General features: G+C 43.6%; 1 protein-coding gene across 2 annotated transcripts in view; it reads right to left on the bottom strand.

The window, feature by feature from the left end:
* SPECC1 (sperm antigen with calponin homology and coiled-coil domains 1) overlaps window positions 1–21,452 on the bottom strand; it is a 560,436-nt gene that overhangs the window by 446,985 nt on the left and 91,999 nt on the right. The window contains exons 1-2 of one of the 2 annotated variants that reach the window (XM_088453630.1): window positions 18,099–18,139; window positions 5,444–5,593 (exon numbers count right to left, since the gene is read on the bottom strand). In XM_088453630.1, coding sequence (XP_088309756.1) covers window positions 5,444–5,593; window positions 18,099–18,131 — 183 coding nt within the window. In that variant the 5' untranslated portion in view covers window positions 18,132–18,139. Of the gene's footprint in view, window positions 1–5,443; window positions 5,594–18,098; window positions 18,140–21,452 lie in introns of those variants that run through there. The other variant, XM_088453631.1, reaches the window with a different exon arrangement.

Here is a 21,452-nt window from a genome sequence, read left to right as displayed (position 1 = left end):
CACTAGAGGAGGAGGAGGTGGGCCCAAGCAGGCCAAGGCCAAGAAACCCTCCGTTTTCATGGATCGAGCTTGAGACATTGGTGACCATGACAATGGATAACCTTGTCCATGCCCCAAGAAATATGGGGGCTGGAGCCAAAGACAGGATTTGGGAGGAGATATCCAGGACTGTTAATGCTGTGGGGACAACCCACAGAACCATGAAAGTCGTTAAAAAATGGTAAGAAAATGATATTGTGAGTGTACTGAAGTCAAAAGCGAGATCTTATTTTAAAAAACTAACCCTTAAAAATTGCCAAATCACATTGACAGCTGGACCGATTTCAAATACCAGTTGAAGAGGAAGCTACGGAGTAGGGTGGACCATGCTGCGGGGACAGGTGGTGGTCCCATCCCTGAGGAGCTGGCCTTGACGAGGTTGGAGACATTGGCTCAGGGATGTGACGGAAGAGGAGATAGTCGGCGTGTCCACTATGGACACTGACATGGCCGACTTCAACGCTCCACATGTGCAAGAATGTAAATATTTTTAGGACTCAAAAAAGTATAAAGCTAAAACGTGTATGCGTTTTTTTTTTAATATAAAAATACAAATGTTTTTTTTTTCTATTTTTTCCAGACTCAGAGGAGGTAGTGCCTGCTCCTGAGGTCAGGTCTGGGTCCAGCACAGATGGAGACTCTGCAGGGGAGGATCCAAGTACTCCATCTGGGGACCCTGTGGAGTCTACTCCAGGGCAACCATCAGACCGAGCAGTGCCTCTCCTCACCAGGTTGGTCTCCCAAACTCAGGAGAACAGATGTGTCCTAGACATGAACCCCCACCCGATGAAGGTTACCTTGACGTTGGTGGGTAAACTCATAACTTTGCCAAAATTTATGGCAAAAACCTTATATATGATGTATAATTAATAATGGTTGTATGGTGCATCTGCTCTCCCCCTTTTTTCTATGTTATATTACTAAGTCTCAACTATTTATTTATTTATTTATTTATTTATTAACAGTTTCTTATATAGCGCAGCAAATTCCGTTGCGCTTTACAATTTGAAAACTAGGTAGCACATCCCTTTAGAAAAAGCTAGGGTGTGCAGTCCAGGCCTCCTTCCCCTAAAATATTGAGTTACTCAGGATTCCAGCTGGAAAATGACAGGACCAACAAAGCAGGAATGAATCCGGATCGTAGCAGGCCAGCTACTCAGGATGCAGGTACTGGAACCAACAGGACCACTGGCAAACTGAGGAATACAGGCACCAGGAACATGGATCAGAGGCTCACGCTGCAAGGCATAAGCTATAACCGGCAGGGTAAAGCAGGGCTGATTGACATATAAGGAAGTAGGGACCAATCAGAGGCCAGCTCCAGACAAGCCTCGTAATGAATAAAATATTGTACAGCTGGAGTGCTGCACATCAGCACTAGTCCCTAGCAGCCCAGAGCCCCCATGGCCGCCATGCTCCTGGTTCCTAGTGACAGGCGGGGAGCCACCGGCCGGAAGTGAAATGGCATCCCGGTCTCCTAGCGATGACTGAGATGTTCAGCACTACTCCCTAGCAGCCCAGAACCGAAGTGGCTCATAACAGACAGATGATTTTCATATCAGCTCTCTCTGTGCTGGAGCAATGAAGAATTGCTCCTGTGCTCGCGGCGAGTTAGTATGTTAATTATCGGGGTCCACTCGGACCCTGATAATTAATATAATGAATAGACCCCACAGTCACAGATCTCCCTCACATCAGAGATCCCTCCCCCATCTTTAAGAGGCAGACCACAATGAGGTAGCTCCTCCTGAGCACAACCAGTATTGTTATGTGACCGGCCCAGAAATCAGCCAACAGAACTCCATTGCTAGGCTAGCAATGGTGTGCTATTGGCTTAGCTCTGTACTACTCACATGAACACAGTGCTGGGTATGCTATGTTAAAAGAGCTGGACCCGTGAAATAGATCCTGGGGAGAACACTGAAGCCAATATATTAAAATAAATTATTATAAAATAACAAAGCGAGCACAGTAAACAACTGCATTAATTTGTGTACATACTTGTACAAATATAGAAGAAAATACATAACCAACTATAACAATATGCATATATACCAGATCACGTAGACATAATTCGAAGGGAAGGAGCAAAGACAAGGTGAGAAGGCAAGGAATAATACCACTGCAAACAATAATCCATTTGTGGCACTGTCAACCAATTCACAAGACAGACTAGATGTAAGTGAGAAGGGACAACACAACTCAGGGTATATGAGTAGGGAATTGACTAGTGAATATAAAAGTCATACATAAATCATCAACAAGACATGCATCTACAGTAGAAAGGATAACGGTGAGATAAGTAGGAATATAACAGAGAAGACTCATGGATGATATTAGGAGGATCCAGCCAATTGACAGTAAAATTACCAATCAGTAGACTGAAGGGGCTGAGAAATTTTACAAAAAATGGGAAATATACATAGATAAATTAGACATTAATACTCAAAATGACATCGCTAAGGTATTTGAGTCCACTGATTGGATGCTTCTTAAACGTCTTTCAATTGCTTTAGATTGATCATTTATTAACGTGGGGCAGTTATAACTCCTTACACACTCCGTCACTTCCAACAAAATGAAATTGGTGTGTTATGGTATGCTGATTTCTGTATTGATGATCGAGGTTCATCTACCGTTGTCTCATTCAGTTATTATAATCAAAGCAGTATACCCCTTCTACCCTACTACCCTCTTGTTCTCTCTCTTTTATGTTTATGTTCATGTCTAATGTCCTCCCTTTTATTTAACCTCATACATAATGGCATTTATTTGATGTTTCTCTCTTTCTTTTAAATATATTACAATATTTTCTACAAATTTTTTATTATTGGGTAACATTAATTTTACTATACTTGTTTTCTCATCATATTGTATTTATGTTTCCTCTATGTACCCAATCTCCTGAGACATCATTTTGTTAAGTGTTGTATAACTTTACATTTCTACTGTTTTATATTACTACTCACTATTTACTTACTGTAAAACTAATACAAAAATTATAAAAAAAATGTGGGTTTGGGTTGGGGCATTTAAATGGGAGATGTAAATACCACATTTCTGATGACACTGTACGACTTTTTTTCTACATCAGGGAGGGTGGGAGAGCTCTGATTTTAACTAGGTAATTTAGAAAATCAACTTGTTACACACGTGTCAGAATGTATTCTAACGCAGGAGAATGCACCCCTTATGACATGGAATCCTTTAAGAATCAATTTAAGATTTAATACTACACATTAAAAAACGAAGACGCATATCAATACATAATATATGAGACATTGCATACATTAAAATTCAAGGGTAATATGCCATTTGAACGTGGAATGAATCAGTCCATCAGAAAAATGCATTAGAAATATGGAACTCTGTCACTGGTTAAATGTCACTTAATAAGGATGCAGTATACCCAGGTATAATTACCGGTGCCACTTATTCAGGGGATAAAGAAGCAGTTTCAGTGGGGTAGGAATTGCCTGCAGCCTGTGCAGTCCCTTGCTGCTACAGTATATGTATCCCATAGCTTGTTGAAATCAGCCAGAAGTGGACTTGGAGTTTTCAGTCTGCAGCATGCCACTTCCAGTGATGGAGATAGTAAATTAGGGATGGCCATCGGTGGGGTAGCCATTGATGGGCCCATTGGTGATTACCATCGATGACACACATACCATCCATGGTCAACCATCACTGATTTGCACCCCCTCGTTGGTTACCTCTGCTGTGGGCACGCTGGGACGCAGGCCACTCAAAATAGGATTGGGGCTTAGCGACAGCTGGGGGCAGGGCTAAGCTCTGTCCTGCCACTGAAGAAACAAACAAACATTGGCTCCTGCTCATCCATCAATAGCAGAGAACCACTGGTTCACTGCCATCGATGACAAAACTAGTTGACATTGGCCAGCAGCCATCAATATTTTGGAAACATCGATGGTTAATGTCCATCCCTATAGTAAATCCAGTGGTTAAAGAAGCACTGGTTTAGGTAGGCAAACACATTTCTCTGTCTCCTGACAACTTCCTCAGAGGCAATATTCCCTGGATTTACTATCTCCATCACTGGAAGGAAACAACTTGTCATGCTGCAGACATTTTAATATTGCATATTGCATCTGAGAGCCCCCCCGCCCTCCCTGTTTCTTCGTTATGTATGCCTCTTAATGGGGAAAACTATAATAAATAACTAATAAAACTATAATTAATAAAAAATGTGTCTGCTCTTCATAGGTGGTAAAATAGAATTATTTTAATTGGAACAATATGCCACATACTGTACAAAACATTTCCTTACAGTTTGGGAATCTTATGTATATGTGTCAGTCACCATTGGTTACAAATTCATAAATGTTTACCAAGTAGTAGAGGAGCCCCCTATTCATTTGTAGTACACCTCCTCTTCCCCTGGGCTGACGAGTGTACTGTAAGTTGTTGTTCTGAGCTTCCTTCTAGACTTAAGTCACTGTTATTTTTAGATATTTTATACTATATTGTACTGTTATTCTCTCATACTGTATGCTCGTATATTGTTCATAAATACAAACTGATATATTACATACAGTATTTCCTTGTCTGACACTAATGTATATATATTTTTAATTTTTTGCTTTGTGATATCTCAGTAAAACATTATTTAATATACATATATATATATTTTAAGGTCTCTACAGGCTCCATAATGAAGAAGGCTAATGGCGGCCCTCTGACCTGGAAAATGTCCTTTTTGTGTCTTTATTTAAATAGCTTTACCACAAATTTATTTATTTATTACCAGTTATTTATATAGCGCACACATATTCCGCAGCGCTTTACAGAGAATATCTTACCATTCAGATCTGTCCCTGTCCCAGTGGAGCTTACAATCTATATTCCCTATCACATGCGCACACATATACAAATGGACAAAGACAATCTTGGGGGTAAATTTACTAAGATGGGAGTTCTATTAAGAAGTGATGTGGCCCATAGCAACCAATCAGATTCCAGGTATTATGTTCTAGAAGGTGCTAGATAAATGAGAAGTAGAATCTGATTGGTTGCTATGGGCAACAACACTTCTTAATAGAACTCCCATCTTAGTAAATTTACCCCTTGGAGTTCACAGGCCTTCAGTGTGACTGCTGCGGCCATTGGCTGCTATATAATTGGAGGCTGATCATTTTTCTGCCTTACAGTAGACACACACTTTCCCCACCAGCAGTACCCCATGCATAAATTGCTCCCCCACACATTTTTAGGCAGAGCCATATTTACATTAATTTTCATGCCATTCTGTGTTATTTATTTGGATCGTGATCCCCTCAATGTAGAGCGCTAGATATATTGATAATACACGGTAAAAAAAAACTACTGAAAATGCAACTATTCCATAATGAGGTAGTACCAATACTCACTCCATCATTGATCTTACCTTGCTTAGCCGAGACTCAAAAGCAAGAGAATTAGTGGACCTGGAGGTCTTCATCCCAAAGGCAATTGTGGGAATGGCTTTTGCTCGCTCGGTCCCATGACTCCCCTGTTTGTTTTGTGCATTCAGAGTACGTGCAGAGCTCTTCATTCCCTACAGAGGCAACAAATCAGATTCAATGGCCTGGTAATTCACATAGAACGTACTTAATAATACTTTTATTATTATACATAGTTTGGTAATTCTGTAGGATCTGTAGGCGGCAAAATGCAGCAAAGCACAAGCAAAGGATTGTCTCTGACAAAATAAAACCACTTAAGCTTATAAAACAGCAAAAGGAGGCTATTTTTATTACTGGTTTCTTAGCACGCTGGTTGAATAATTGATACATTTGTGCTAGCCTTGGTTATATTCTATTTTTCTGTATACTATAAAGTGTAGTTTTTTTAATAAATATAACTGTCCATTTGGGGAATTTATACTCGTGCGTCCGTTGACAAATTTATGAGTGAAAATCACTGTCTGATATTCTTTTTCTAAGTTACAGTAGCCCCCCTTAAGCTTTTATATGAGTTGTGCACTGAAATTATAATATGAATATTAGAAATTCATGCCCCAATATTAAACACAAACATTCCAATTCTATATGACTGAAGTTTTCCATAGCTACCCAGATCAGCTGGATGATAAACCATTAGCATCCTACATATGAATAAATATATCATGATATGTATCTTTAACAACTTAAGGCCCCAAGTAGAGGAGCTTTATCTACTTTAAGTAAAACTTGTAACATACATACTGGTTTGACATGACTATATATGCATATAACTCTCCACCAAGGCACTTGCCTGTCCCAATTTTGCTGGGAGAGTACAGATTTGTCAACCGCAAAAGGCCAATGTTACCCACAAAAGTAGTAATTTCTGGGTGTGGTTTGGTCGATTAGGGCAGAATTTGAGCAGATCAGGGTCGAAGCTAGGGGAAGTATATAGGGAAAAGGGTTATAGTAAGTACAAAAAGTTGTGCAATGTTTAATTATAGGTTATTGAAGTGTTTATTTACTTATATAGGGAAGTACAGTACACAGATCTAAACATGCATAGATTTAATCTCATACATGAACTGAAACTTCCAACTTTTACCCTGCAAAATGCAATTTAACCTTTGTAGTTTTGCAGGATAGTTAATGACCTCTCCAAAGACTGATTTGACGTATTAATATATTTTGTAATGCCTATAATATTAAGTTACATTTATTTTGACTCTTTACTTACAGTAGTTTTGCAATTTTAACCCCAAAACAAAGAACATTTCTAAACTATCCTTATTGAAAAGTCCCCCCTAGTTATTCAGTTTGTTTCTGTATCCCTATAGTGCAGCAATAGTGATTATTCTCTCTTCACTCTAAGGGGTAAATTTACTAAGATCCGTTTTTGATCGATTTGGTGTTTTTCTGTGATTTGGGTGTGATTTTGCAAAACTAAAGGCTAAATCAACAGTAACTCGCAGGTGAAGCACGACATAACACACCAATTCGGTACAATATACCATTGGACCAAACATATAATTAACATGGACTCAAATACAAATGTACTAAGAATCGTGCTTGTCAAACTGATCGTATTCACTACAAAATCAATAGATGAGCCCAATGCAGCTGTAGCACTATGGGAGATTTCCACATGGCTGAAACCGGCTTTGTTGCTGTGTTGTCACAAAGTATGCAGTCTTTTGCTTTCAACCAGCTGACTGAAAGGACCCAGGAGCAAGAAACAGAGCAGATTCACCAGCAAGTAGAGGTGCCGCAGAACTTATGCAGGCCAAGTTTCTTCCATGGGTGGTTAAACCTTAATGCAGTTTCTGATGGTGAAGTCATACAGAACTTCTGCCTCACCCGTAAAAACTTAATGAACCTGTATGACCTCATTAAAACTCACCTTGAGCTAGACACACTGCACGGTCACAAGACATATCAGGCCTTCAAAATCTGCTGGCTGTTCTGCACTTCTTTATCACTGGAACCTTTGATCAGTCACAGGTTGGGTGGTTGGGATTTCCCAAGCTACCTTTTTGAGATATCTGGCCCAAGTCCTAGCTGCACTCAAGACCCTCTCCTACACCTGTATCTGCTTCCCTAGTCAGGAGTCACAGTGGCATGAAATCAGGTTAGCTTTTTATAGTATCTCAGGCACACCTAACATCCTGGGTGCCATAGACTGCACACACATTAGACTGAGACCACCTAGGAATAGGGTGCATATCTACTTGAATCTGCACTATACCAATTCTACCAATGTGCAGGTGGGGTGTGATGCAAAACAAAAATATGAGTGTTGTGGTGGGCTATCGTGGTATGTCACGATGCCTTTATCCTCAGTCGGTCATTCCACTTTGAGAAGTTTGAGGCAGAATACATTCTGGAGGGATGGCTGCTGGGTAAGTATTCTTGTGGTTCCTTCTTCAATATCCACCTCTAAATGTAGTCATTGGAGCCTTCAACTGCAATTGCATTTTGCCCATACAGATGATTCAAGCTATGGCTGTTTCTCCTGGCTTCTGACTCCATTGTCGCTTTCATATACTCCTGTTGAGCATAAGTACAATGGAGCGCATAAGACCACTAGATCAGTGATAGAACTCTCTTTTGGACTATTAGGTGCCCTGACAAATCTGGTGGGATTTTGCTTTATGCACCATCGAAAGAATCAGAATTATGCTCCGCATAATTACATAATCTAGCCTTACTACATTCTCCCCCACCAGATTATGCAATAGACAGTGAGCAGGCAGGGGTATTTGTTACATCTGGCGACTCTGTGAGCAGAAAAAGTGGGAGGCAGGTCAGGCAATCAGTGATTAACAGACCACAACATTTGTAGTGAATAAGCATCTTGTAAACAGTGTTACAAATCATATACTTTCAATAAGCTAGCCTTGCAAAATTAGTAAAGTGTTTAAACTTTAAAATAATTTAATCTAATTAGGGTATATCTGTGTGTTGTAAATGCAAAACCATGTCCGACTATAATGTTTGTCAAACACAAATGGTAAACTACCTGACTTTTGTATTATATGCTTTTTTTTATCAACCTCTTTATTCTATCTAAATGATTTTGTTAATTAAATTCACACCTTAAACCCGTTTGACAAACTATAATGTTTGTCAAACACACATAGTAAACTACATGACTTTTGTATTATCTATCTTTTTACTCTAAATGGTTTTGCTAACTAAACCACACCTTAAACCTGTACAGGATTTGCACCTTTATTGTCTATATTTGGCACACAATGTTTGTACAATAAATTCGTTTTTGGATCCACTTTGATTTAATGATGTCATTGATAAAAAAAACAACTTTTATTTAAATGCCTGTTATACTGCATATTCAATGTTTTACCAAAATGCAAACAGTGTAACAAAGTGCTCACGCTGCTCATAGGACTCACATAACTCCTGGGAGCAGCGTCCGCACTGGCCATAAGTTTACAAGTACAATGTGGTGCATGTGTAACATTCTGTCTGCTAATGGGGGAGGAGGCGGGACTCAGGGCTGGTGCAATATTTTCAGTCCCAGCGACCACCCACCTCTGCAGTTCATTGACTTTATTCTCTCAAAGGAATGGGAGGAGAGGGGAGGAGTGAGCAGGGAGGTGGGCGCTCATGTGTTACACAGCACACATCAGTGCTGAAGCTGACAGCTGAGCAGCCAGAGCACTTGGACCTGCTGCTGACTATGTGTGAGGTCATGTATGAGGTTAACAGGTCACAGTGTGGTCTGGCTGGACAGCAGCGATTGCGGATGATTAGACCTGCAGGCGACAGCCTCCAGAGGGAGTGATGGGCATATAATATATATTTGGTAATTTAGTAGTCTATGTACTAATAATTGTGGTATTGCCAGGGGATATTTTAATTTTTAATGAAAATATCCCCGCTATGTACCAAGGGGAACTTGCAGGGACAGTGGTTGCGGTACCTGCCGGGAACTTGCAGGGACAGTGGTTGTGTCAGCTGCCGGTGCCGGCTGGGGTCTGCGAGAGAGAGATCAATAGATGCAGCCCCCATAGGTTTACAGTAGTTTACACCAGTGGCGGCTCCAGAGGTGAGACTGAAGCGCAGTCCAAAATTCAAATAAAGGAGTCACTCCAACTGCCAGTGAGTCCCGGCAGGCGATGTTTGCCAGCAGTTGGGGTGACAGTTGGTGTGGCTTCCCTATTTGAATTTTGGACTGTGCTGCAGCCCCACCTCTGGAGCTGCCACTGGTTTACACCATCTGAAGTCTGAAGATAGTGTAAACTACCGTTGCTAAATTCCCAAAAGCTTTGCTTTTTGAAATTTAGTATATAGGGTGCAGATTGTAGTCCCCATTGATAATAATGGGGACTGCGATCTGCAGAGCTAATTAGCACTTTGCCGGAGATTTCTGTGAAACCTCCTGAATTGTGCTTTTAGTACATAGATACACTACATAAAATTATGCAGGAAACTGCAGTTTCGGCATTAATTTATGTAAAATATGTCTTGATACATAGGCGAGTTGCATCATGGAGCCACTGGGGAGAGGGGGCAGAGTGCTTAGAATGGGTCATAAAGAAAAGGGAGTAGAGAGGGAAAATTGTAAAGAAAGGGAAATAATAGGGATAGAAGAAGTAAAAAGATTAACAATGAATGGCGATAGGAGGTCACTGCCTGAAAATGGGAGGAGCCTGGATTGGAAGTGGGAGGAGGAATGAGTAATGAGGGGAGGGGTCAGTAATAATTCTTAAACCGCCCCCCCTAAAAGAAAAGTCTAGATCTGCCCCTGGGTTTGGTCATATTCCAATATCAGTAATTATTTATGCAGCTGTCCACACAAATTATACCTTTTATTTTGTATTTCCACAAAAAAGCATTAGTTTGTCTTTCCTGCGTGATGATAAAAAGGCAATCTACCTAAAAAAGTTTTTATTTTTATTTTGTTTCTCCATTGAAATTGCTGGAAAGTTAACTAAAAGCAAATGTGTGTTAAGGCTCAGGTCAGACAATAGGGTGTTAGTCCCGCTATAGCTTTGAGGGCTGGTATACCTTGGCTTGATGCGGCCATGTAGCAGCCTTGAGGGCTGGAAGTGCCTTGGCTGACTGCAGCCAGTGGGCCAGTAAGGCAAGATGCAGCCTTTGGGTTGGTAGCAGCTTTGAGGGCTGTAAGTAACTTGGTTGGCTGTGGCCCAGGAAGATGAGATGCGGCCTTTGGGCCGGTAGCAGCCCTGGCTGGTTGTGGCCTGAGGGCCAAAATATCAGACACTAAGTGGAGTAGCAGCCTTTGGGCTGTGAAGCAGCCTCTGGGCTGTGTAGCAGTCTTAAGGGCTGAAAGACTTGGCAAGAAGACGCTGAGGTGCGCTTTGTATCGCCGGGATGACACTTGCGGTTGTACACAAGATTGCGTACACAGGATGCTGAGGTGCGCTTTGTGCCACCGGGATGACACCAGCAGTAGTACGCAAGATTGCGTACACAGGACGCTGAGGTGCGTTTAGTGCCACCGGGATGACACTAGCAGCAGTACACAAGACCACGTACTCTGACATGCGACCTGTGTCGCGGGGTTGACACAAGCCACAGGACGCTGGGTTACGCACTCTGGACACAGAGTGCAGGTCTATGCCGCCTAGATGACACAAATGGCAAGAGGCAGGAATGCACACTGTGCCGCCAAGATGACACAAGCAGCAGGTAGTACAATGCGGACCGTGCTGCCTAGATGACACAAACGACAGGAACAATGAAGCTGACTGGATACAGGTAAATCGACTAAATACAGGAGACCATGCTAGAACCGGAAACACGTGAAACGCAGAGTAGCATTCACAGGAGAAGGTCTGGAGCCAATCCAGGCTGATCCCAGAATGATAGACAGGAGGTAGGTGGAGCTTCAGCGAATGCTGGCCCAGCATTCACCTCGCACAGAATTAGCAGTGCGGCGGCTTGTGACAATGTGTATACTATTTTTTTCTAACCACACTTGTTTCTGCTTCTGCATTAATCCACCTTTCCTAAATCGTAAAAAGTTGGATCATACACATATTTTATCTATATAATAAGCAAGAAAGCGCGTCTGTCTGTCTGTTTGTACTTTATGCATGGCCAGAGTTTTGGACCTAGCTCCACCAAATTTATCTTGGTGGTGTAGTTTGGACCATGATTAGCTTTCTGCTTAGGTTTGAACCGGGAACCATCCTGCTGACTGCCGAACAGACGCACGGTGCAGTCCCACGCCGCCCGCTCACCTGACTTTGGCCACGTGACTCGGCGGGTCGGGCACCATCCCTTTGACTGCCCAGGAGATTTGTGTTTGCGGTCTCTTGCCGTCCGCTCACCTGACTTTGCAGGACGCCCTCCCTCCTTTGCTGCACAACTATCCGAACTGCAACAGCAGCTGGCCTGTCTTCATAACAACGGCAACTTAACCGCCTCAGACACTGCCGCTGCGCTGTCTCTAGGATAAGCAGGTATTTTTTCCGCACTCTCTCATCAGTCTGCCGACTGCGCTTGTCCTGCAATGTCTTTGATACCAGTATAGATGCGGTCTGTGCATTCTGACAGCAGAAGTGCACTTTCCCTTTCTTCCCATCAGCTTCCAACCCCGTTCTGTCATCCCATGTCCTCTGTGGTATACATGACGTGGAGACAGCAGAAACGGGGGGGGACAATATCTGGGTACCTTTAGTAGATCTCACTACTCTTATTATCTTTAACGTTATATAATTCTGTTTTGCAATTTATTTATTTTTGTCACTCCTTGGGTTCTTTCTTTATGTCACTAACCCATTACAATACAGACATTTCTTTTTCCTGCTTTAGGTGACATTGTGATTGATATAATTTTGTGACCTGAAGTGATCTTTAATTTATTCAGGGTGTATTTAACCTTTTTACCATCAGACCTATTTAGTTCTTGGCTATTACCAACAGTATTCTGCGCATAGTTATTCTCATTATTTACAGCTGTAACAATTTATCCATATGACCACACTGGATACATAATTATCTTCTTTGTTTACAGGTGTGAATACTGTTGAGGAAATCATATCTGACACTATCTTACTATTTCTTGTGATACACACATATTGAATGTTCTGTATTTCCACAGACAATTTATAGTGATTTGACTTTCATCTAATACCTCTTTTCCACCAAAAACCCAGGTCCGACCTGGGTTTTTGGACATGGTTCCAACCCTGGTCAGACCCAGGTCAGACCCATTTACACTGCACCTTTGATCTGGGTTACTCCCAGGTCAGCCCTGTTCACACTGAACCGAGGTCTGCCCTGCTAAACCTGTGAGGTCATAAAAAGTGGGAGGTGAATGCTCCACAACCACCAATCCGCTAATTTTAGGCATGATCCAGGTCAGATAACCCAGGTTGCACCGTTTACACTGCACCATTACCTGGGTCCATCCTGGGTCCAACCCTGGTAGCTACCTGGGTTGGATTGCAGGGTCACTTGACCCAGGTTATTTTTCAGGGACCCTTTTACACAGAGCTGCAACCCGGGTAGACCCAGCAAAAACCCATGCTCTGGTGTAAAAGGGGTATTAGTGTATTTGCAATTTGTATTTCCTATGTGATATCTGCTGGTTATATTTTACCGTACTCACGCAGAATTAACAAGATATTTATTTTCAGCGTATCACTATATATGTACCCTGCTATATCCTGGTGATTTAATTTCTTAAATTCTTTGAACATTTAATTCCAAACCCTACTTATATACTTCAACCTTTGCTTTATCTACCTAATATATGATTAGTTCCAATTACCTGTGTGAAATTATTAGGAACTTTGGCCCTCATTCAGAGCCGTACGCTCTGAGCAGAGCGCACGCTCTGCATGAGGGCCGGGCTCCTTTTTCATGGAGCGTCCTCCTGGACGCTCGTATAGCTGTGGGTCACCACCCACAGGCTATACGAGCGTGCATTTTGATGGCCGCGATGGTCGTGACCATCGCGACCATCGAAACTGCGAGCCGGAGCCTGCGGTTGAGGTTGAGGTCACTAGTGATGTCAGTGGGCCGGCTTCTGACGGGAGGCGTTCCCGTGGGAACGCCCCCGTCAGGGAGGCACGCCCCCGGCACGCCCACCAAAGGGGGCGTGCTGTCAATCAACATTGACAGCACGCCCCCTTTGATCGGACACAACGAGCGAAGGAAAGTCCTTCGCTCGTCGTGTCTGGCGCATGCGCACGACGGAGCTCCCTCCGTCGTGCGCATGCTCAGTGCAGACCATCGACCCACTTGCGAGCGTACAGCCGCTCGCGAGTGGGTCTGAATCAGGCCCTTTATTTGTGACTGTTCAATTAAGTTCAGTCATTACTTGTGCAGGATTAGGAGGTATTTAATCTCCACATCTGAGTTTATACTTAATAAATCTCTCTAGAAGGCATATTTCTTGGGCTAATGCAATGTTATAAATATTCGCCATGACCAATAGTAACTGATTTGGTTACTGTTCATATATCTACTTATCTTAATTGGTGCAGTTTTGCACAATAATTTATTTTGTTTCTTTCACTCCTGGTGAAATATAGTCAGTATCCACTGACCTATTTGCTTTTGTGTATGTCTGTATGTTATGTGTAGTGTATTGTACAAAATTTTTATAATATATAAGATTAAACGCTAAGTTTTAATGATATACAACTTTTTCAAATCTTACAGATTTTTTCTAGAGTGCCCCCAACAAAGAGTCTTCTTTTCTCCCTCTGCAACATAGGTTTGAACTTTGTCAGGGCCACACGCTGTCACACAATCCCTAAAAATGGGGGCACTCTTAAATTACAAAGTTTCCGGGGCAGGCTTAGCTGGAAATTGGCAGTCTGACAAAAACCTGAGTGAAAGCTACAAAAGCATCCTTTTAACCTCAAAGAGCAAGTGTCAAACTTTAGGACTCATGCAAGTTCATATTAAGGCCCTCATTCAGACCCACTCGCGAGCGGCTGTCCACTCGCAAGTGGGTCGATGGTCCCCACTGTGCAAGCGCACGACGGAGGGAGCTCCGTTGTGCGCATGCGCAAGACCCGACGAGCGAAGGACTTTCCTTCTCGGGGTGTCTCATCAAAGGGGGCATGCTGTCGATGGTGACTGACAGCACGCCCCCTTTGGTGGGCGTGCCGGGGGTGTGCCTGCCAGATGTAGGCGTTCCCAAGGGAACGCCTACCATTTGAAGCCGGCCCCACTGACATCACTAGTGATGTCAGTGGGAGTGATTTTGGCTCTGATAGAGCCAAAATCACTCCTGGCCTTGCGGTTGAAAAACCCAACCGCAGGCTTTTGCTCGCAGTTTCGATGGTCGCGATGGTCAAGACCATCGCGGCCATCATCCTGCACGCTCGTATATGCTGTGGGTGGTGACCCACAGCTATACGAGCGTCCAGGAGGACGCCCCATATTAATGGAGGTGGGCCCTGATTCAGAGCGAGCGCTCTGGTCAGAGCGTCCGGCTCTGAATCAGGGCCTAAATCCAGAGTTCATTCTTTTTAAAGTGACTATATATATTAGTCAGCCCTCTGTTTGCATGCAAGGGCATAACTAGAACTTTGAGGCCACATAGCAAGAAGTAAAAAAAAAAAACACAAACATTTGCCCCCACACAGAGCCCATTCATGTTATGCCACACAGAGCCCATTAATGTTATGCCACACAGAGCCCATTCATGTTATGCCATACAGTATTACCCCTTATACACATTATGCTTCACAGTAGTAGTGCCTCTTATACATTATACCACACAGTAATGCCCTTTACATATTATGTCACATAATAGTAGTGCCCTATATAACACATTATTCCACATAATAGTAGTGACCTTTACACATTATGCCACACAGTAATGCCCCCCCACAAAACGTATCTCCCCGTGTCCCTCCAGCAGCCTCTCACCTCCCATTGTGTGCCAACAGCAGCCAGTAGATGTGGATTTGTTGCCGGGCCGCCAGCTAATTACAGCTGGTGCACCAACAGACAGCAGCAGACATGGACAGACAGCGCCAGAGCAATTTGAATATGGCGCCGGTCGCAAGCCAATCGGAGCTCATGGACCAGCAGCCAATTAGGAGCCACCACTGCTGATTGACTGCTGGTCTGCCAGTTCTAAATGCCTCTTTGCCGGGGGTTCTGTCTCTCCATGTTTGCCTGCCGTGTGCCAGCTGTAATCAGCTGGCGTGCCGGGACCAAATCAACACCACTGACACCCGGACCCCACTCAGCGGCTCTGACTGGACCGGCCCATCCTGTGTGCGTGACTGGGTTCAGGGGGAGCAGTGGGCTATAGAGGCAGCTCAGGCACCATAGCACCCACGGTAGTTACGTCACTGTTTGAATGCATGTTAGCAAACAGTGGGGTCCTTTTCAGGATCAATGGAATGGAGTATAGGTTATAGGTGAGGATAATGTAAACAAATAAAGGCTGCACGTGTACTTCAGGGTCCAGGCTTCACCCCAGGCAACGCCGGGTATCCCAGCTAGTTATAAATTATTCTGTACTTGAAATTGATAATGGATTTTTTTTACATTTGAATGTAGCGCATAAAATGTGTAGGAACAACAATGCATCCCATTCTACAAACCCCATGTGCTTATAATGCCAGGATATGGGAGAACTCTAATATTGGAAGTCAAGAAGGTGGACATTGCCAGGTCCCCTTAGAAAGCGATTTAAAAAAAAAAAATAAAACGAATGCCTCATGCTGTGGAGACAAAATAAAGGTCTTGTGTGGGCATGGCCGAGCAATCACTGTTGTTGGAGTGGATGACTGTTGATTCAAAAGTTTTTTGCTGAGCAGCTCATGATGAGGAGAGCCCACGTGGAATTGGACAGGAGCCCAGGAAGTTAGCTCTGGTTTCTGTTAAAGTTGCTATGAGAAATTAGACTGAGGTATTAGGGCACGATGGCTAAGGGCATAGGATGAACCCTAAGAGAAAGGGGAATGAGATTGAGATGACGGCAGTGTATCTGCAAGAACTGAGAATTGCAGTATTCATGGAGTTAAGCCGCGTATCCACTTGCGGATTAAAATGAGCGATTGAACGATATCGTTCAATCGCTCATTAATCGTGCATGAAAGTGTCAAAAACGACCAGCGATGCACGCTCCCGCTGGTCATTTTCGACATTAATCATCGCCTGAACATGCTGGTCAATCTGCTGATAACGACAGATTGACCATGTTCAGGGATGAGGGAGGGTGCCTACACTGAACAACATATCGTTCAATGTAGGCACTGCAGGAGAAGAGGAACGATTATACGATTCCAATGTTGTAATCGTACTGTCGTTCCACTATCTGCTAGTGGATATTTAGGAGCTCAAAGCGTCATTAGCTGGAGACAGTCTGTATGCTGCAAAGGAAGGAGCACAGTGAGATTTCTATTAAACCAATTACAGCTGATTTTCAGCTATCCTATAAGAACTGTCCAAAAGTATTAAGGCTATTTCTTATTAGTTCACCCACTAAGCTAATGTGCAGTAGGAGTAGCAGAAGGATATTCTTTATTTACTGTATATGTTTACTTCTTTGAAACCAAGGCATGTCTAGCATAGAAGGAGTGTTCATAAAGTTCCTCTTATTTGTTGTACTGAGAGAAGCTCTGGAGACCATTATCTTACCAATGGTGATATGATCTGTACTTTATGCTTGTTTTATCAGCAAGCAGCTTCAGTCACATGCAATTCAGTGCATCTCTGTGTATACTCACCTCTGCATCTACACGGCATGAAATGCCCATGTAACACTTATCCTATGTCGAACACCCTGTTGCCACCCATTTATACCACGAAGCAGAGCTGCAGCTGAGACAAGTGCAACTATGAATTGCCCGTAGTTGCTCAAATTAGCGTATGCAGACTGACTAAAACCTGTGAGATCCATCTACAAAGTGGATTTCTGTGCAATTCTGAATCTGCTCCAGAGAGTTTTTGAAAGTCCTCTTCCCACCATTTCCACCTAGGCTCTCCGGGAATAAATAGAGACAGAGATATCCTAGAGCAACAGGTACGCGTGCTTGTGGTAAGCACGTAACTAACACACCCCAAAAATAGGTCTACAAAATAATAGACATATTCATTTATAGCAAGAAAGCATATTTTATATCTATAAACAATACAAGTAATCAAAAACAACCTGTGAAAGGAAGATTATAATCTTTCTTCCCTGTATTTACATTTAAAAACTATAAAATAAGAATAAGAAAGAAAGTCAGTATAAACAACACAATAAATAAAATCAATAATAAATACACACGGTGAGGAAAATCTGCTGTGTATAACTGAAGCTCACTAATAAATTCAACACAGAAACTCTTTAGAACTTTATAAAAAAAAATTGCTTGTTAAAATAACAGCCTAACGAAAAATGAAAAATGTCATCTGTCTGTACAGTAGTAAAATCTGACATGCCACATGGATGGGTACGCGGCTTATTAATTGCCATTTAAATATGCTGCTATTTTTAGTCGCTCTGTGCAAGGAGGAAGAATTTGTCCTCAGCCACATCTGCCGAATATGAAACCTCTATCCATCTACCTCCAAATGACTTAGACATGTCAATGCTGACTCTTCAGTGAACACTTTTCATATCATGTAAACCTGGATAAAAGAATATAGATTTGAAAAACTTACAGATATTTCTTGCGGGATATTATATTTGCTCATAGAGGAATTGCTCTCGCCTCCTTGCTGTCAGCATGTGTACCCAGACTGAGTAATTTAGTGTTTTCTGTCCTTCGTTCAGAGGAAAACCACAGTTCAGTAAGAAGCAGGCTGCTTGAGCAATGATTCACATACGGAAGCAAGCTGGCTTCACTAGTTCTCTGGCAGTCAGAGGCGTACACAGGCAGAGAGGCTGATGTAGGAAAATAGAATGTCTTTTCTCGATCCCTTGGTAAGCTCAATCTGAGGCCTTGCATAATTCTACTATGTGCAAGCTTCATTCTGTGATATATTTTATTATTATTATTATTATTATTTATTTTTCTTATAAAGGCACCACAAGGGTTTCGTAGTGGCATGCAAAGGGTCTATATCAATGTCATTCAGTGGTCTATTATCAACATGAAGATTCTACAGCAGTATTAGGCAACGTGTCTCTCCATCCTATGGCTGGCAAAGCATGCTGGGAGTTGGTCCTTACCAGCTGGGTAGCTATCAGTTGCTCAATACAATGCTATAGTGTCTGTATCTGTTTGAGATTCTGGTTTTCAAAATGCTCCAGTGTGAGTTTAGTCATAAATGCAAACTAACGCCACTTTCTAGGGCCATTCTCAGGTTTTAATCATTTGTCTCTACAAATTTTTCATTCAGAGAATTTTTGGAGTCCCTGAAAATGTCACTATATGACCGCAGAAAGTACAGATTAAGAAATGTTTATTGCAGCATTTAGGGGTCTATGTACTAAGCCTTGGAGAGAGATAAAGTGGATGGAGATAAAAGGCCTGATTTAGCAATGAACGCATTTAGGAGCAAATTGATGATCATCATTTACTCCCATAGATGATCATCATTTACTCCCATACGTTACCAGTATTTCATTCCAACCAATCAACTAGTTGGATGGTTGGAAAGATAATCTTTAGACGTGTCGCCAGCTTTAGTTCACTAGGCTCTCCAATTAGCACAGTTCATTGTCATACTTCTACCACTGAAGTGACCTCACAAGAGTACAACATTAACAGTTTAATATCTACTCCATCTGTAGGATAATTAATTTAGAAGAGACAGTCCTGACTGTTGGGAATGTGGTTAGGGAATCGGTATGAAATACCGCCGGCTGCATGGTTCGATTCCCGGCAGCGCCTGGCCGACCAAAGCAGAGTTCCCGGCAGCGGAAGCCCGACAGCGCTGGAAATCCCGATCGTCGATAGGTAACCTAACCTAACCCCCTAACCCTCCTAAGGGGTGCCTAACCCTAACCTCCCCCCCAAGTGCCTAACCCTAATCCCCCCTCTAAGTGCCTAATCCTAACCCCCACCCTTCCCCGCTGCCTAAACCTAAGTCCCCCGGGGGGGTGCCTAATCCTAAATCCCCTCGGGGGGTGCCTAACTCTAACCCTCCCTCCCCCTAGCCTAACTCTAAAACGCTAACCCTCCCGGGGGGGTGCCTAACACTAAGTCCCCCCCGGGTGACCTAAACCTAACCCTCTCCCCACGGCTGTCCGCTCGCAGTGCCCGGCATCCCGATCGAAGGTCTCCCGGCGTCGGGGAAATGTCAGGCGTCTACATCTAGACGCCCGGCATTTCACCCTTGCCGGGATATGACAGTCGGGAAGCCGGCTGCCGGTATTAAGGCAGCTGGCTGCCGGTATTAAGGCAGCCGGCTTCCCGAATGTATACCGTGGTTAGGCATATCTTTTCCACCATCAGTTGTGCATGGGGTAAGTTCTGCTTTCTCCAATACGTTTGCACTTCTCTATAGGACATAATAAAACCTATGAGATAATGAGAGTCTCCATTCAACACAAAACATAATTGGATCAAATCCCTACCTCCCAACATTCCCAACTGGAAACCATGGCCCCATGCCAGGCCCTGCCATGAGACTATGCTTATCATACTAAAAACTGGGACTGCTGGGAAGTAAGAACAGATGGTTAGAATGACAATGGAAATGTATGCTATGCAATTGTACAATATCTAAATAAGTAGGGACATCTTCAGGGACAACAAATGGGGGGGGGGATTTTTTTTAGTCTTTCAAATCAGCGACTGTCTCTAGAAATAATGAACAGATGGCAACTATGCACTGTTCATTCTAAACAAACACTGTACTGATCCACTAGCACAATGTACATGTTTTTGGAGAAAACTGGAAGAAAAGAGCTCTCTGTCTCCAGCGTGTAACTTGTGATACAGAGTATGGCTTTCACTCTGGAAACCTGGATCTGAGTTCCAGCTGCCTGCAAAAGCTGTGACCAGATCATCACAGCTGCGAGAATCATCAGAAAGGCCCAACTCTGGCTGACAGAGCGCTGGGGCAGTAAGCTAGCATTTTAACCCTTTCACAGGGAAAACTTGTAATAGTTACCCACCAGCTAGAGAGAGCAGTAATATAAAACACAAGTTCCATACTTAAATATATTCAAACAATCCATGACGTGAGAGTGATGGGTCATTTTATGACACATATTGATTAAGCTGGGATAAGTTCTGCTACTACAATTAATTTTTGTATGCAGCTACCGTGCAAACGAGATAGCTGCGTGGAAATGTATTGAGACGCCCGCTGACAGCCTCGCAGACATTGGCATATCTAGGGGGGGTCAAGCAGGGCTCGTGCCCTGAGTGCCATCGTACCGATGGCGCGGCGGAGTGCTTCTGGCCGCGGTCCAGGACACTGGTCAGTGTAGTGCAGTCCACACTACACAGTAACAAACACCGCCGCCGGCTAGTCCACTCGTACTAACCGGCAGCAGTGTGTTTGTTTTGGCAGCCAATGAGAGTCAGATAGACTCTCATTGACTGCTGTGCTGCGCCCACTGCCGGAGCCGGGCTGGAGCGTGGCCACGCCTCCCGCGATTAGGGGGCACTATATAAGGACCACTACTGGGGGCACTGTATAAGGGGCACTACTGGGAGCACTGCAAAAGGGGGACCACTACTGGGGGCACTGTATAAGGGGAACTACTGGGAGCACTGCATGGGGGGGACCACTACTGGGGGCACTACATAGGGGGGACCACTATTTGGGGCACTACATAGGGAGGACTACTACTGGGGGCACTGCATAGGGGGGACTATATAAGGGGTAGTGCATAGGGAGGACTACTACTGGGGGCACTGCATAGGGGGGACCACTACTGGGGGCACTGCATAGGGGGGGGCTACTACTGAGGGCACTGTATAAGGGGCACTGCATAGGGGGGACCAGGGGCGCCGAGAGGGGGGGGGGCGGGTAGAGATTACCCAGGCCCGGGCTTCCTGAGAGGCCCGGCGGGGGCCCGGGTCCGGTGCCACCCCCCCTCCCTCACAGCAGCCCAGC

Source organism: Taudactylus pleione, unplaced genomic scaffold (assembly GCF_031769625.1).
Source record: "Taudactylus pleione unplaced genomic scaffold, aTauple2 ptg000585l, whole genome shotgun sequence".
Taxonomy (NCBI): domain Eukaryota; kingdom Metazoa; phylum Chordata; class Amphibia; order Anura; family Myobatrachidae; genus Taudactylus; species Taudactylus pleione.
This window is presented reverse-complemented; position numbering and strand designations above follow the sequence as displayed.